The sequence below is a fragment of the Cygnus olor genome, chromosome 8 (genome assembly GCF_009769625.2).
Source record: "Cygnus olor isolate bCygOlo1 chromosome 8, bCygOlo1.pri.v2, whole genome shotgun sequence".
Classification (NCBI taxonomy): domain Eukaryota; kingdom Metazoa; phylum Chordata; class Aves; order Anseriformes; family Anatidae; genus Cygnus; species Cygnus olor.
In genome coordinates this window covers 2,609,323-2,626,963 of record NC_049176.1, presented here as the reverse complement: position 1 = coordinate 2,626,963, position 17,641 = coordinate 2,609,323, and the positions used below count along the sequence as shown (strand labels likewise).

Here is a 17,641-nt window from a genome sequence, read left to right as displayed (position 1 = left end):
GAATTATTTTTTTAAGTAAATGCTTTGTAGCTGGGTATGATGATCAGATGGCAGTCCCAGCCTGATAGCTCTGTCTGCTTAGGGTCATTTGATGAGCGTTCAGTGAGGAAGCAAAACTTCCCATTTCACTTCAGAGAAATTGATCAAACAAAAGTGCTCTTCTATCATTTTAGTGGTTTTGTTGTAGTAACCTCTTAGCTGAGTAGAACAGTAATTACAGCATGATTACTATGTACTCATAGGAGATTGTAGACCATGGTTACAACATCAGTCTTGGAGAAATGAACAAGATCTGCTCTCGAGGTTAAAACTTGGTCTGGTAAGTAGGATGGAAAGTCTTCTGTATGAGATTTGTCTTTTCATGTTGTATGTTCAAATCCTGTTGATGTTCAAAGGGTTGTGTAAAGTCTTGTCTCCACTGCAGAGTCTGCTAAATTTTAGCACTGAAATTCAGTCGCCCTCCAAAGTAATGATATTAAAAGAAAAAAAAAAAAACCAACTCTTGTGCTTTTCATTTTTCTTTGGCCTTTGAATTTTAATGTTACTCATGAAATAAACTTTCCTTTCCCATGTTTTTTTTTAATTTACTGTTTGTAAGAAGATCATAAGATAGTCCTTGAAAAAAAGACCTGCTGCTCTCACCCTTTCTCATGACTGAGATTCATGGGAAACACCAGCTATTACAAGACTTGTGACAGTTGTCGCTGCAGTGATCAGTTCTGAAAACAAAAAGAAACTGAAATTAATTTTCCCTTTTGTTAGGTGAACGGACTTCTTGATGACTTTGTTGTAGACTGGACTTGAATGTTATTCTTTCCAGTGTTTATTTTAACCATGCCCAGCTGTTTCATCGTTTAAGGTAGAAGAACTACATGTTGGTGCGGGGCTCTGAGATGTGTGGGGCAAGATTTTGCCTGTCACATGCCAGGACTGCCGTGGTGCGGGGTGCTCTTTGGAGAGGCATTTGAAGGGTACAGTTTTCACAGCAGGGCAGAACTTGTGTAGTTTTTGGTGAAGTTCAGAGGTGTGGCTGTGCCTGGCAGAGTGGGATTTGCTTGGACCAAGGGTGCACAGCTGCCTTTGTCCTGCAAGTTGGTACATGTGCCTGGTGTAATTGGTGTTAGTCAAAGGCAGGTGCTGCTTTGTTTCCAATGTACGTGTCAATCTACTGTCCATCCTATCCTATGCCACTTTGTCCATGTCAATAAAATGACACGTGAAGCACAAACATAGCTGACACCAATTTGAGGACAGGCTTCTACTTAAAATGTTGAGAAAAGCTGGAATTGCTGGTGACTGCAGACAAGCCGGGTTGGTTGTGCCCCGTGTGTTCTGGCTTTGCTAGCCCTTTGGCAGAACAGAGTTCACATCAAAACCTGCTTTCTCTCCCTCCCTGGTTGCCTGGCAACCTCCCTCCTCTTATTAGCATATGATTTCTATTCCTTTTTTATTTCATCAGTATAGTGTTACACACGCTACTCCCTGCCCTGTGCTGTTGCCTTTGTGAAGAGCAGGATTTGTGCCTTTATATGAGACTTCAGCAAGTATGTGATTTGGCAAGAAAATCAAACATTTGGGATTAGGAAACCTTTGGCTGTAAATGTCTTATCAGAGGCTCAGAGAGTGGCATTTGTGTGGGCATGTTATTCAAATTCCTTTAATTTTCACTTGCTATCATTGGTATACGAAGGGCAGAATTCTTCTTGCAGATCAGCACGGCGTAAATCTCTGGCGTCCTTATGCATGGAGAGCATCAGTTTGGAAAATGACAACAGAGATCGGCTGTGCAGATCTTGGTGGGCGTTTTGTTGTCTTGGTCTGTATGCAGCTCAAATGTGATGCCATAATTAAAAATATAAATAAATGTCAGATATATCCAGGTCAGTTTGGGACTGGGGAAGAAAGAAGTGAAAAGAGTAAGTGGAAGAAATAAACTGTCTGGTTTTCTTATAATAATGTTTTTTAGGAAATAAGAAAAATATTTTGCATTAAAATTGTCCAGGTGGTTCACACTGGGTCTTAAGCTTTACTTTAAATACCCTTTTTTCTGCTCATGGACTGGTACAGCTATAGGAAATGCCCACGTCATTTTTGCTGTTGCAGATAACAAAGAACATATGATTCAAGTGGGCAATTTTCTTTAAATATTGGGAAAAAATGCCACCACCACCAGAAAACAGAATAGACTCTGAGGCTGAAATGCCAAAGCAAGTATGTTTTGTGACTGTTTAGGTCATGATATGTATAGGATTTTTTTTTTCTTGGTGTTATCCTAATGATAAGCTATTAGGCAGTTAGGTTATTCTCAGCCCAGATTTACACCGTAGGGATCAACTGTGTTTTCCTTGCAAGAAGGATGAATACAAGAGTCTCTGTGATGTAGTTCTGATACATAGAAATCCCTGACTAACCATCCAAGACTGATTTACAACATAGTGGGTGTTTATTCCCATGGAAATGCCATCATCTGAATGAATAGCTTGTCTGTATCAAGCCAATAGGTGTGTTTGTGAAGGGTTTAGGGTAAATGAAGGGTCCGTATTAAACAGTGATAGGTGTTTGTCAAAGGCAGGAGGAGCTTTAACTCCCTCAGGTGTTACCGTATCCCTGGTGCAGTGAGGGCGCTGGACGCTCACCCTGTCTTATAGCTGTAGAGTTGGAAACCGTAAGTGGGAAGTGCTTGAGTAGCACGGCTCGGGCTGGGGAACGGGGAGGAGCACGGCTCGGGCTGGGGAACGGGGAGGAGCACTTCCAGGCATGTGATGTGTAGTTTCAGAACAAACAGAGCAAACCATGCATTTTTTCATGCTGTGGACCAGGCTGGGCAATTTCACTTCTGCCCTCTGTCATAATACTTCGACCGTTTTGTGAAACATCTGGTCTCTTACCACGGCCAGAAATGCCTAAGTCAGTGTGGAATTTTGAGTATCTTTAAGTCTTGCAGAAATTTCATGGTTTGAAATTAGGTTAAGCCTGCCTATGAAAGTGTTTTGTTTTTTAAAAATGTTTCCAGTATTTACACATATAGCTTGAGAAAGCTTTATTAACATGATAAATATTAATATATGTGATGACTTTTATTTGTAAATTTAAGGTGATAAACACAATGAAGTCCTTGAAATACCAAGCCTTTCATCTCTGCTCAAGTCAAGGTTCAATTTTACTTCCAGTGTGACATTTGCTGCCTGAAGTGTTACAAGTGACTTGACCTTAAAATTGCGTTTCTTTTAGTTCATTGAAATGGTTGGCCTTTCCAGTTCAACTTGACACCAGCACTGTGAATGGTAGAAGGCAGACATGCTTGACTGTGACTTCATCTGAAAGCTAATTAAAAAAATATCTGGATGTTGAATCTAAATATTTCCATTTAGATGGGATGGTAGTCATCAGTTAAAGGCTATCATGGTGCATTCCAACACTTTCATTTCAGGTTAAAAAAACAATTATATACATAATTAAAGAGAGAACTGTCCAGGCAGCCAAGCTGTCTGATTAACGCACATCTTGCTAGTGTATGCGGTTTTTAAAAGATATACTTGTGCACACCACTTTGAAAATGTGGAAATGAGGTGTAAAAACTGAAAGCTGCTTTGATAGTTTTATTTTAGTTAATCTCTTCTTCTTAATGGTGTTCTTCTTTCAAGTATTAGTCATATGAGCAGTGTCATTCGCTTTGTATTTATTGTGGAGATTGGACTCCACCATTTTTGGATAGATAGGTTGTGGTACCTAATGTATTAATATATTACTGTGCGCTTTTCCTTGGTTCTGTCTTGTGATTTTTGTTAGGTGTGCTCTCAGGCCTTACTTAAATTGAGTCTTTTGTTGAAATGAACTCTCCTGGTCGGTGTTTCCTCAGTCACTCCAACGCCTGACCGACCTGGGCTGCTCTTTCAAGGACAGCGGTGTTTGGTTGTGCTGTGTGCTCTGCACAGGGCTCTTTTCCAGCTATGAGAGGGGCCTTCATGCTGCTCAGTCACATCTCTGTGAGCTGATTAAGGAGTGATGATGTTGTGCTCTGAAGGGAGCATTTTGCAGCCTTGAGGTGAAAGGACAGAAGCCAAGACATGTCCTTGTGGGTGAGAAGAATTGGTCTGATAAATAGGTGGAGGGATCTAGAGAGAAGGAGAAATAAAATAGACTCTAATTCACAGGACTGCAAGCAAGCTATTGGGGAATTTAACAATTGCAGCATTTTCCTTTGCAGCCTTTGCACCGTTAGCATCTATGCTAGTATCTAGCTTATTATAAAATGCTTGTTTTTGCCTTGATTCTGAAGGGCATTATGTGAAACCCAGTTCTATTCTGCTCTTAACAATAAGCCAGCTACCCTCCCTTCCAGGCATGTCTAGCATTCATGCAAAACTCCAGAATGCGTGTGTAAAAGTGGGTAGAAGTGTTAGAATAGGTTATTAAAAATGTAGATCCATAATGTGAGTAAAGAAGATTGGAAGTATAAAAAGAGGTTTTACACCTGGAAGTTATTATAGTTATTTAGATTGAACGAGAATAATAACCAATTGTTTTCTAAGATGTATGACACATTTATGAAAAACCTTGAAGGATAAATGGATCTTTTTAGTATGCTACTTCCACAAAGGACTCTGTGAATAAAATAATAGTGAGAGAACTCTCAGTGGATGCTGAATACTGCTAATTGATGAAATTATTACTTATTACGCTGCAACTGAACTCTGCTTAGAAACACTATTTTCAGTATGATTTTTTGAAAATGACAGCTGAAATGTAAGAGGCTTTGTATTGAAAATGAATAGTGATAATTTCTTGATATCTTTGAAATGAAGGATATTTCAATGACAGTTAAAACTGAGAAAAGTGATTTTTTTTAAGTGTTCAGATCATGGAATATTGCTGTGGAAATGAAATGAACTTTTCTGAAATCAATAACGTAGATTTAATATGGATTTATGAGGCATTTAAAAATTCTTAGTATTTATTATAAAGCAGTCAATTATTTGTGTCAGCAGTTTTCATATTATGTCACATGTTAAGGTTAGAAATGAGGTTTGTGAGATATGGTGTAGCCATTGTGTTTAGGAAAACTCTAATTGTAAATTAAATCAGCATTGAAGATGCACTCTGTCACTTACTGCTTAGGGCAAAAATGGGATTGAGTAACAAATTTGCCTTTGATTTAGTACTGACATGCTTTAAGCCGGCTGGCCTTTCTTGGTGTGTCATTTTAGGTCTATGTACTAGCTCTAAAGGAATGTTATCAGTAATTGCTGTGAGGATCTGTGCATTGTGTGTAGAGTAATGTTTTGGAATATATCTGCAAGTGAAGGGACAATCTGATTTCAGCCTTAACAAATCTGTTCATCAGTTTTAGAGGCATTCCTCCCTCCCTGTTAATATCATCGGTCTTCAGAGTCTGAGGGACAAAATAAGCTTGTGCAAATTCACTCAAAACTTACACATGTGCATGTTAATGAGGAACATTTTGAGATGGAAGCTTAGAGGTGGTTCCCAGACTTAGTCATTCCCCTTCTGTTTTAAAACCATGTTTGATATTGCCTTCTTTTGGTTCCAATTGAAAATTCAAAATTTTAAAGATTTTAGTAAGCATACATAGTTTTCCAAAACAGTTGGAAGTGAGAGTGACAAAAGAGATGGGAGGAAAAGAAAATCAAACAAGATAACCACAACAGTAGCTGGTCCAGAACACTGGTGATAAAAATGCAGAACAGGGGGAAAAAAAAAAAAAAAAAACTCCTCAAAAAAACTACAGTTTGAGTAAAATGTCATCATTTTGATATGGTAACAGTAACCAATATTAGTGATTGCTGAAGGACCAACTCCTCAGTTGGGAGGGTATGATCAGAAATAGTTTTTCAGAAGGCTGTAGAGTATTTGATCGCTCTTGAATAAGGCAGAGTATCTTGCATGCTGCCAAATCTTGGCACCAGGTGAGGAAATAAGGTTTAGGAGCCCAAAGAAAAGCACAAAACCAAAGCTGGCTCATTTTCAACTCCCAGAATAATTTTTTGTGTGCACTTAGTCAATGAACCCTTAACGAAGAATGTATAAGCAACTGTGAGAGCAGGGTCAAAACTCCTTTAGTGCTGGAGCAGTGTCCTAGTCAGACCTGCTCTCTGCTTTGCTTTTGTAATCGTAGCTGCACAGCTAATCAGCTCAGCCTCATCCAGGTTTGTCTTCCAGCCTGGTCAGTGGAAGGCAGGAACATGGGACTGGAGGTCTTCTCTTTGTATGCACAAAGTTACTAGAAAATCAGTAGTTTCATAGTCAATTTTGTGTTTTACCATTGTATTAAACAGTTGCTACTGATTCTTTTTTTTAAGAACAGTGCTCATTAGTCACAGAGGTAACTTTTCTTATCACTTCTTAGTGTTATAACAGATTTAAAAAGTCAGTACAGATATAGTTGGCATGTTCTTGGAATAAATACAAAAATTCATCATGTGCATTTCAAGCAGTGAATGTACTAGATCTTTTGGGTATATATTGTCACTGGCATCCTTGTATTGCAGGTTCATTTATTGGACTTTGAAAATCACCTTTAACAAAGTTTTCCGAACATTGCTTTGCTCAGCCAAAATTAGTTCTGCTGTTTTTGCCAATGATTAAACTTAAAGCAGTAATAACTGCAATGCTAATTTCTCTCCTATGATCAAAAGTCAGTAGAGCATTCACTTCTCATTAACTGACATGTCTCCAATGCAAGTCTGTTTTTTGGTTAAGCAAACAAACACCTATAATTGCAGGAGAGTGGAGGTTTTGTCTGAGGCGTTCAACTGTTGGGATACAAAAGCTTATTTTTTTCGTTTTGTCACTAAGTTTATTTACAAAGGCAAACAAGTTTGTCTTCTCTTTCAGTTTGTCATCTTGCAGAAAAATAGAAGTGGGTTGTAAATGTATGTATATGATGATCTTTTTTACTGTGAGATAGCTTTAAAATGAGGTCCATATAAGTGATCATTTACAAATCTTGTTTGGTAAGAGAGCAATTGCACAATCTGATGCGCAAGTGGCATAGATAAATACGGTGGTGAGGAAACAACAAACTTCTGTTATACCTTTTACATAAATGTAAATATTTTCTGAAGCTTTAAATTTTGAGCTGTAACTTGTGTGCGTTCAATTTCAAGTGTCATGGAGACCATACATGTATCTGCTTTTAAAGTAACAGCAGTGAAGAAGCTGATGCTGGCTGTGACATGAGCTGCTCTGCTTTTTTGCACTGTCAATAAGATGGTTGATTAAAAACTGCAGTTTGTGAGAAAAAAATATATTAGAATGTTAAATATAGGTGTAGAAGGATAACTGCACCAAAATTTAAACCCTTCTATTTTTAAAGGCAGTAAATTCTTCCCCCCTCCCCCCCAGTCAATAAAATGAATACGGAATACCAAATTCAACTTTGAGTAAATCCATGAAAACCATGCTCAGGTATGCCTTCTCTGAGTTTGGTATGGTAAACAACACACTACGTTGAAGGCTACTTGGGTTATAGTCTGAAAATGTGGTCTCATCACAGGGCGAAGTGTTCCTGGAGAAACCTCGGAGCGGAGAATTTAGCTTGTGGTACAGTGGAGCTGAGCCCACTTCAAGCTGTGTAGCTCTTAATGTATACTTGCTTATGTTGAACATATGAATAACTTGCTGAATAGTGGGGTGCTACCTGGACGCTTAACTTTTAAGCACTGAGGGTGAGTATTCACTTTAGTTTTCCCTGTGAGGGTCAAGGCATCTCTGCAGAGATGAGTTATGTCAGGGAAGTCGCATGCTGAGTTTCCAGCGGAGTAATTTACCACCCAGAGCTCTTCTAATAGAGAATAGTGTTTGTTATCTATGGGAAGCAAGTAACACTTCTGTTTCCCATTTTAATAAACCTTTTAGATTGTGCAGTAATACCTAGCATAAATGCAGTGCTGTGGTAGACGAATCAAGGTCTTAATCCGAAAGTTAACATCGCGTAAACAAAATTAGATAAACCGTGCCTATGGCTGTATAATTTTGCTTCTTTGTTAATCAGTAAAGAGTTAACTTTGCTTATATAACAAAGTGCGTGAGGTATACCACATTTATGTTAATATAGGCATTTTCATAAGCAAGACTTCTCGAAGTTATCAAAGTGATTTAGAAAACTACTCAATTTAAGAGACAGTATTTATATAATGTAGGGACACTTGAGGACCATGAGAATCTAGCAATAAAACTGTTGTGGAACACTGCTTTCTAAATATCTAATGCTGGGTTTGGGACTACACCTCTAGGATAACAGTAAGCTCTGATGTTATTTCAGGCTAAAGAGTAGTTTTACTCTCGCTAAATTCTAGAGGCTGTGTAAGGGAAGCAAGATGCCAGAAATGTGTTTATTCTGATATAGAAGCAGGTTGTTACATGGGGAAGTCTAAAACCACTCAGAAGTGTAAAGATGAAAATGTTGCACATAAGTGCTATGTTAAAACCAGTGACCCATCAGTGCACAGCAAGAATGTGCTTACCCTTCTGATCTGCTTCTGGCCGTCCAGTTCTTGCTTTTTTTTTTTTTGTGTTTGAGCTTGTGCAGCTCAGAGAAGAAGTTTTGTGATTCAAAGTTGGAACTTCTCCCAGGTGTGGCTGAACTCCCCCTACCACCACACTCACCAGGGTTCAGCATCAGCCTCCAGTCTGTTGTTTTCTCTGCCTCTCTGGCTCACAGGAGGCTGCAAGACTGCTGCTTTGCTGGATTCTTTCCTAGTTGCAGGCTGCCTGTCCACTCACAGAAGTGGAGCCCCGTCTTCTAACTCTGGACCTTGAGGACTCTTATTTGATGGTACCATCATAATGCAAATCATTGATTCTTGGGCATGGACAGAGAGGAGGGTTACCTGAGGAGTTTATCCTCATTTACTGGGATAGGAGAGGACTGCAACTTGCCACACTTTGATGTATCATACTATAAATGAGATCACAGTCAGCGTGTGCCTTTGCCCATACATGCAACTGTTTGTCTTAGAAGAAAACATGTCCAGTAATATAAAATAAATAAATAAATAAAATCCTGGGGGATTTCCTGGGTCAGTTCCATGCTGTCTAGGATAATTTTTTATTCAAGATTTGTGATCGTCTGAAGGTTGACCATGCTGTTCTGATGTAGTTTGTGGTGATTTGCTATTTCAGCTAGCTTTCTCTGACCTTCATCACAATTAAATCAGGTCTGAATACTGTGAAAGTGCATTTTTTTCTCATTTTTGAAATTTTTGGATGACTGAGATATGTTATAAAACTAGGTTACATAAATTGCTTGTAAAGTTTTCCTTATTTGTTCAGGCCTTCAGCAAGGAAATACACATTCAACACAAGTATCAGTTTGAGGTATCGTATGGTACATAATTGTAGGATAGAGACATTCACAACATTTTCCCACATTCTTTCCATAATGAAAGATAACACAGAGCTAGCTTCTAGAAAACATGACACCATGACTACTTATTTTTTTTAAAATCTTGATTATCTTTTAATATTTTGAATAATTTTTAGGACTAGAACTTCTTCATGCTTATTTGGTAGTGAATTTTCCACTTGTAACTGTTAAGGACTTTACATGATGTTTGAAGAGCTGCATCTAACTGTTAGTGTTCCATGCAGCTTTTCAAAAGGCCTGGCAGATGTGAAAAATAAAATGTAAACTAGGCAATGCAAAATGAAATATTAATGGACAGAGTTCATCCCTTAGTCGTCATCTTGTTAACTGACACAATTCTTAAACAATCCTCATTATTCTGGGTCATCCAGTCTCATGGAAACTCAAATTACAAGTATTTGTTCTTTGTTCTTTGACTAACACTTAATAAAATTAGTTTCACGTTCAGATATACAGGAAAATAACAGGGGAAAAACTCCAGGTACTTGTTTCTGTCAGTGAATCAGCACTTGCAAAGCTCTGAAATTAATTGTTTAGCATGCTCATTACTCTTAGAAAAAATAAATATGTTCTCATTATGCTCACTTGGTGAACATATGTACCTTGGAATACATTTAATGTTACTTGCTGTGAGGGAGATTACAACTCTTTTTAAGGAAATTGGGTAGATTAATGGAATGGGGTGGGTTAAATTGCTCTCCACATGCATTCCCTAGCATGCCTAGCCTACTCCTGAATTTCAATTGATATGTATAAAGCAGTTTAGCTAAGGATGCTCTGTGAAGCAACTGGAGTAAAACAGGATATCTGTGTATTACAGGGGCTGAACTTGGTAAATGTGTTGTATGCTAAAACAAACCAAACAACACATGGGACCACATTTATACTCAGTCATAATCTGTATGTGAACAGTTGCGTTTTCAGCAACTTCATTATGGCTGTATGTATATTGATCTGTGGTGAACCTCAGCAGGGGATTTGGGTCTGTTACTAAGAATCTTCCCAACAAATTAGTGGGCAGAATCCATGAAAAGAACAACTTTGTCTTGTCAGTAAGTATATGCAGTTTCAGTACTGCAACCTGTGACAGAGCCTGCAGAGGGTCTTTCTGATCCTTATTCTACCTTTGAGCTACCAGTAGCAAAGATGAGGATCACTAAGGACTAAATACTATTGGTGCAACTCATTGGTTTCAGGAGGAGTTCTTCCAGAGGCAGAGTAATCTTCAGTGTTCAATTTTTAACCAGACTTCCTGTTATAAATGAGAGCTAAGGTCCAAGTAACTACGACAGCTTGCTAGGGTTGTTAATTTGAAAAAAATGCTGAAGATGTCAAAGTTTAGTGCTTTAAAGGAAAACTCTCAAAACTGGGAGTATCTCCACATATTTTGCAGACCATGCTAGGCTCCCAGGGCTTCTTTAAGACTGCCTTGAGGGTAGCAACAGTCCCATCAACAATGTAAATTGTACTTTTATTTTTCTTAACACCATTGTCTGAATTTGGCCCATTGAAGAGGCTAAAAGCCCGGGACGTGGGTTTTAGAAGATGGAAGAGCCCCATGTGATTCATGCTTATCACCGATGTGTTAACTTGAAAGAAACACGAAGGATGTTTTGCTGTAGTGCAATACGGTGGTGTAAGATGATGATGTATGCCTCAGAAGCAGAGGTGGCATCATTCTGTGGAAGACTGCAATCTACTCCAAAAGCAAAAGAAAAAAAAAAAAAGCAATATTATGATAGTTACCAGAATGTTGTCTTAAGACAGTATAAAAAGGAGATTCTGCCTATGGCTATACAGTGTTTGTTCATGGCAGAGCTCAGTATCTTCTCAGCTCAGTTGTTCAAACTTCGAGTATGTCTTGTTGCCTGTGAAAATGTCTGCTTAAACTGGGCCTCCTTATTCTCTCATTAATCCTTGCTTTCTCCTTTTTTTTTTAATCCTTTTTTCCCCATTCTTCAGATAGGAAGTTCAGTGAAAATGTAGGAAAATGTTGCCTTTTTTCTTTTTTTAATTCTAGTGCCATACCAGAACAATATCCTTGGGAAGACAACCTCTGTTTACTGCCCTGCCCCTTGTTGGTGTTGATATGTGACTAATAAACATAGTGCTTCCATAACTTTATATTGTATTTTGTTGAATGTTCATTTAATTAAAGATCAAAGTTAATTGCAATAGCTGCTTAAGATTTCAACTAAAATGATGGCTTTATGAGATGGGAGGAAAATGGATGTGATGGTTTTAAATGAAATTAATGCGGTTCCCTATACCAGAAATTTATGCAGGATCACTGCAGAGCGCATATGAAACCTGTCTTGGTTTACCTGAAAATGCTGCGTCAGAAACAGGACTCCCAGCTACAGAATGTGTTCCTATAGGTAGTCTGAATGACTGCCTTGAAATCACTTATCTTGGAGTAATACTAAAGTCTTGATAAATTACTCACTGTAATATAACATGTTGGTTTAAAAAAATTCTACAGCCTTGTCATTAATAGATGATAGCAAAGATTAGACCCAATATTTTTTGTGTAGACTTATTAATCGTAGCCTCTCAAGTAGGAGCTGAGCAGTAAACATCTACAACTTACAGCAAGTTTATTCTGAGAAGCCACGTTGGCGCAGATCAACATAACCATTTATCACTAAGTTCTCAAAATTTAAAACTGTAGCTATCATTTAAACCTGTCACTCATTCTCCATGTACACTAGATATGACTAGTTTATAGCAGTTTAATATACCTGCAACCTAAATTAAAATATATTATCCATAACAAATACCTTCTCTTCTATAAAACAATGTATTAGGAAATGAAACAATTCTTTTATGTTTTTTAGCTTTTAATCTCTGTCTAGTAAAAGACATGAAATAAATGATTGACATGGATTATTATTAAAGGAATTTCTTAAGGTGTTGGATTTTGAAAGAATCATCTGCAATATATGTTGACTTGTATTCTGTAGAGTCAGATCACTTTGCTTTCTTCCTGAAGTGAAGTCTTCTAACTCATCCATGGAAATAAAGAAAAAACATACAATACTTTGCTGGTGCCCATAGTCATTGCTGTTGTTCAAGGCTGCTCGTTTAACTCTACTATGCGCGGTGTACAGCTGTGCCAAAAGTGTGTATGCAACACAGACTGAGTTTATTTCTAGGTATTTACAGCCCTGTTTCTTTCTCCATCAATACAGTACCTAAATAGATTTCTACAAAAATGCAGCAGTATTGTGTTCAGATTAGCAGCCATTAATGCTAATGGATTTATACCTACTTTGTTTTTAATGTAATAAATATAACAATTTATGCAAACATTAAATATATAATTCATAGATTCTCAATTACTATTCAAACAGCATCTTAATGTGAAGTCCAGACTTCACAGTACTCTGAAAAGTGATGCACTGTATGCCACCACTTCCATTTGGGAGCTTGAGTATTGCCCTTTCAACATCTGGAGAGATCAAACATTGGCCCATCTGGCAAGAACAAGAATTTATGTAGCAGAATAAGCATGGGATTGGGACAATCAAGATCACAGATGCCCAAATAATTATCCTCACCAATGAGTTCTCCCCCTGTTTAGATGGCCACTGTGTTTGGAAGATCAGGGGTCTCAGATTTCCTTCCTTGCACATCCAGTGTGTTTTATTTCTGTTTAGCTAGGTGCATATATTAAGTGCTGGTTGCACCAGTCCCTTTAGGATGCTCTTCTCAGTAATTTTCTATTAGCTGACCTACCTGAATGTATTTGTTAAATTTGCTAAATATCTGACTAGCTATGAGCTGCAGAAAGCCAACCAGAGAACTGAAATGAATAGGAAGAGAACATCCTCACTAGTGTTCCTTTCCGAAAGCTTAAAAGACCCCATGGCGATTTACGTAACTTTGTCATTCAGGCAGTTAACTTCTGAGAGATTTTTAAACATCAGGGACCTCCAGCTAGAACAGCCACCTAGGTCAAGAATCCAAGATTTAGGGAGGTAGAACATCATTTAGCTAGTGGGAATATAAGCAATTTTTATATTGTATATGTGATTTAGTATGTTCTTAATAATGTGCCAGTTCATTTCAGATTTAGTTCTGGGACATACTGGACTATGTAGTCCTCTTGGATTTCTGCAACTGTTGCACTTGGAACTATACTCCTGTTGCAGAATTCCAACAGGAGCAAACATATGGGGATTCTTCCGTCCCTGGCTTGCCCCACCATTTGTTCCATGTTTTTAACCAACTGGTGCTGTACCCAGTGGAGTACATCTGTTACGGTTTATTACTAGAAATTTGCAATTCATTTCAGAGCTTGCTAAAATAATTATAATATTCATGGCCAAGAGTACTGCATTAAGCAATTACAAAAGATAGGCAAAATCTCACTGAGGTGTGTGCGATTCTGGTCCTACTGTCCAGTTTGGGTGATTTGGGCACTCACCAACGTCTCAACGAGTCAGGTGCACTCTGACAACTGAGTTTGATCAGCTTGAGAAATCAATGTAGCAACTGAGATGCTGTAAGTGACATCCCTTATGTGAATGTCCCTGCTCTGTTTTAATTAAGAATTAAACAAATTAGCATAAAACACTGCTGAATGCAGTTGGTTGCCACATCTTGCCTGAGGTATTCAGCTGGGGAACAGTCAGAAATGGAGCAGAGCCTTTACTGCTGAAATTGCAGAGGTGCATCTTTTTACACCCTCTAACACTTTCTGAAAGTCAACAGCACGTAGGCTGCGAAGTAGTCGATTACCTCTTTGAATGTTGTACCCCTCCGTTTTCTTTCTGTGTGCTTTAGATGAGATGGGAATTACTAGATTGGATTATGCTATCTGCAGTTAGAGTTTTCAGGTAGGTGAGATTTCTCTTACGCTTTGTGATTGCTGATCAGTTCAGAGTGAGCATTAGTTAATTAGAACATGACCCTTTAAAAAGAAAGTCTCCATAAACATCAACACAAAATCATACAGTGGGTTACTTTTTCATCCGTATCACCCACTCAAACAGACTTTTAAAATAAGGAAACATCCTGACATAATATTTGTAATCGATCATGTTCATCAGTGTCAGTCTCTCACAGCGTTGACATATAGTAACAGAATGAGCACACCCTATTCACCGCAGTGGAGAAATATAGTGCTAAGGTTGAGTCTTTTAAAGGAAAATTTGCAAAACCATTTTCAGGAGTTACAACCAATAATATGCTTGTTTTGATTCTCTGTTGCAGACCTGAGTCTGGATCTATCACTTGCATACTGTTCAAACTTGCCCCTCGACTTGAGGTCAATTTTGCTACAGAAACCTGTCATTTGTTTAATTTGTAGAGCTTGGGTTCTGAAAGGCTGATTTAACTTTTTGAGTTACACTACTCCAAAGAAAGACTTTACAAACCTCATTGTAATTGGGTCTTCAGGCCCAACTGTCACTTAGAAGTACTGCTATATTCCAAATGTTTGTTTGTGTCCTTCCAAATAAAAGCATTGTAAGAGAAAGGAAGCTAACTTGTAGTGAAGCTAACTCATCAGGTCACTAGGTGTAGAAGCAGGTTCTTGTGAGGGGGAAGTTGGAGCTTTTACTGAAGTGATGAAACATCTAGCAATAGCATGGGTGCTTTAAAATATTTTTACTTGTTTTGCTTTACTTTACAAATTTTACTTGGAGTGTTATAATGAAATAGAATAGTATGCTTCCATATGTCGTATATAACAAACATCTAGGAATGGAAACTTATCATAGAGATGACTGGCTGCTAGATGTAAGACTGTTTTATAGCTATTCTAGAAATGTCTTTAAATATTCAGAATCTAAGTGTTGTGAACAATACAAATCTAAACAATTTCCTATGAAGTTATGCTAAAATACTGTAGTTGTTTTGTTTTTGTGTAACAATGTAAAAAAGTGTTGTGTGATTTAAGAGTCTTTAAACTTATTTTTGGAACTTTTAATTTAAATCTTAATATTTTCTGTTCTCTTTCTACAGAATCTTCTGGCTTTAAATCCCCGAACACAGACTCATGCAGCTCTTTATTCAACTGCAGCGAAGAAACAAGGCAAGAAGCATTGGAAAAGGAATTCTGACAAAAGCTGTTCAGTAAGTAGACATTATTGAGAGTAAATTCTCCGTTGTATGAGAAATTCAGGTTTGAGTTTCCCATGTTCAGTGACCAACTTTGTCTCCCAGTTCTGTTCCTGTAGACGAAAAGTTACTTTGCAAGCAGCGTTTTACTTCCTCAAAACCAGTACAAGCCATACATTTTTCTTTTTTTGGTGATTTGCTAGGTCCTTGGTGCAACTTGTTCCCCTTTTGTTATGGAGCCAGATTAGTCTGAAGTATCAGTCGGTATCACATCTGGCTCAGGGCTGGCTGCTGTCCCGGGGCAGCCAGCATCTGCTGTCTCTTACGTGCTCTGCAGGGCTGCTGCCCACTTGCTCCTTTTGTTTCTTATTTTCCAAGGGTAATGCTGGGTAGAGTAGCACTTTGCTATCTTTTCAGAGACTTCTAAAGGTACTATTATTTCAGTGCAGAAATAGGGAAACAATACACATTTTATATACATATGTATGTGTATATACAGCTACATATATATATATATACATACACTATATATACATAAACATGTATAGACATTATAAGTAAATACATAAAACTGGGGTTAAAACATGATTATGGATTTTAGCTTGTGTGTGTTTATTTTTCAGGAAATAGATGTTTTTAGAATATATATTTTTCCTTATAAACTGTCTATGATCTTCAATATTTCTACCATTAAATATGGCCTTTTTCTCTCTAGATATTTAGATTCCTAGTCTGTGTGATATTTGACTAAACCTATCAGACTTTGTTGTCTCTTTGATCACTCATCTGATTAGAAGGTCTGTAGTGTTTTTACCATCCTCCTACAGATTGTTAGATAATCCTCTAAATTCAGAGGACTTCTAAGTAGAGTATTACTTTTTCATCTGTAAAACGTTTCCCTCATGGGTATGGAGTTATGGTGTCTTTTAATAGTGTTACCAAAACACCTTCTGTCACTAACTAGAGTGTCAACTATTGAACCTAAATTTTCATTTTTATTTTTTTTTTAATAGAAGTTTCTCAGTTTCTCTCAGAAGTAAGGAATCCAGTATGACCAACAAATATTTGCGTGGAAGAGCAACCCAGGGTGTAGACATAGTATTCTAGTGATACTCTGTTAATGATAGTTTCCTGCTTTGTACATCAATTAGAAGAATCTCTCTTACTATAGATGACACTTCTATTTTTTTATTTATTAGCTTAGATATTGTTGTAATAACTGGAAACTAATATAGTTTCAGTCTGTTCAGAACAGGGATGACTTTATTTTGATGTCCAATGCAGCTACTGACCACAACTGTCCATCTATATGGCATAGGTAGTTGAGCTGCTCAGTAAGCGGCTCCTGACAGCTTCAGTTTACATACTTAAGTTTTCAGGCATCCTGATATCAATACTGGGCTGTAAACTCTTGTGTTTTCAGAAACTTTGATAGGAGGCTTAGATAGCCGTGTAGCAGTGCTGGCACATACCTCATCAGCTGTTCCACTGGAAATTATTGTAGTTAGTTGAAGCTTCTATTATAGCATACACATACGTATCTTACTGATGGGTGTGTTAATACATGTTTTCTAAAGCTTTTAGCCTTTAAGATCACTATTATCTCTGAGCTTTCCCTGTTTTATCTTTGTATTCAAATCATAACATTTTGCTATTTGAAGGTTTTTCTAGTTAATTGTGAAAATGCATAGCTTTCCAGAAGCTGTCTCTCTTCTCATGTTCCTGCTGCTAGTTGTGTGTACCTCATGGTGTCTCAAATGTTCTTGGGGTCCCAAGACCTGACATTGTTGGGCTGTGCAAACAGAACTGATTTCAAGTTCATAGCTAGTTTGTGTGCCTCAGCTGAATTTTCCATTGAAAGATCTTCTAAATGTCCTCAAATATCGCAGGATGATATTTTTGCATAGGTTTGCAATCTAATAATCAACCTGGTCCTAGAATTCTGCATTATTGCATGGAGATCTGTGGTGTCATTGGGACCCTGCACTGCCAGACATCTGTTTGTATGTTGCATCTTACAGAGTTAAAGTTTAGAGATGACCAAAATGTTATATCTGTGTATGTATATCACACACCTTCATCACATCATGTGAATTGCCTGGTAGAAATGTCACATTTAGTTTGCAAGTGCTAAGAAACATAAAATGCCAGGAGAAATAGTAAGAGAGTAGTCCTTATTTCTAGGTC

General features: G+C 37.7%; 1 protein-coding gene and 1 long non-coding RNA gene across 3 annotated transcripts in view; both read left to right on the top strand.

The window, feature by feature from the left end:
• Positions 1-17,641, top strand: part of DPYD (dihydropyrimidine dehydrogenase) — a 354,038-nt gene that overhangs the window by 17,461 nt on the left and 318,936 nt on the right. For both annotated transcript variants that reach the window (XM_040566231.1, XM_040566230.1), the window contains one exon: positions 15,359-15,469. Coding sequence is in view for 1 of the 2 variants with exons in the window: in XM_040566230.1 (XP_040422164.1) it covers positions 15,359-15,469 (111 nt within the window). In the remaining variant the exon portion in view is untranslated. The remainder of the gene's footprint in view (positions 1-15,358; positions 15,470-17,641) is intronic.
• Positions 246-11,114, top strand: LOC121074310. Its single transcript, XR_005822271.1, has 3 exons — positions 246-319; positions 7,517-7,688; positions 8,369-11,114. It is a non-coding gene; the product is annotated as an uncharacterized LOC121074310 (long non-coding RNA).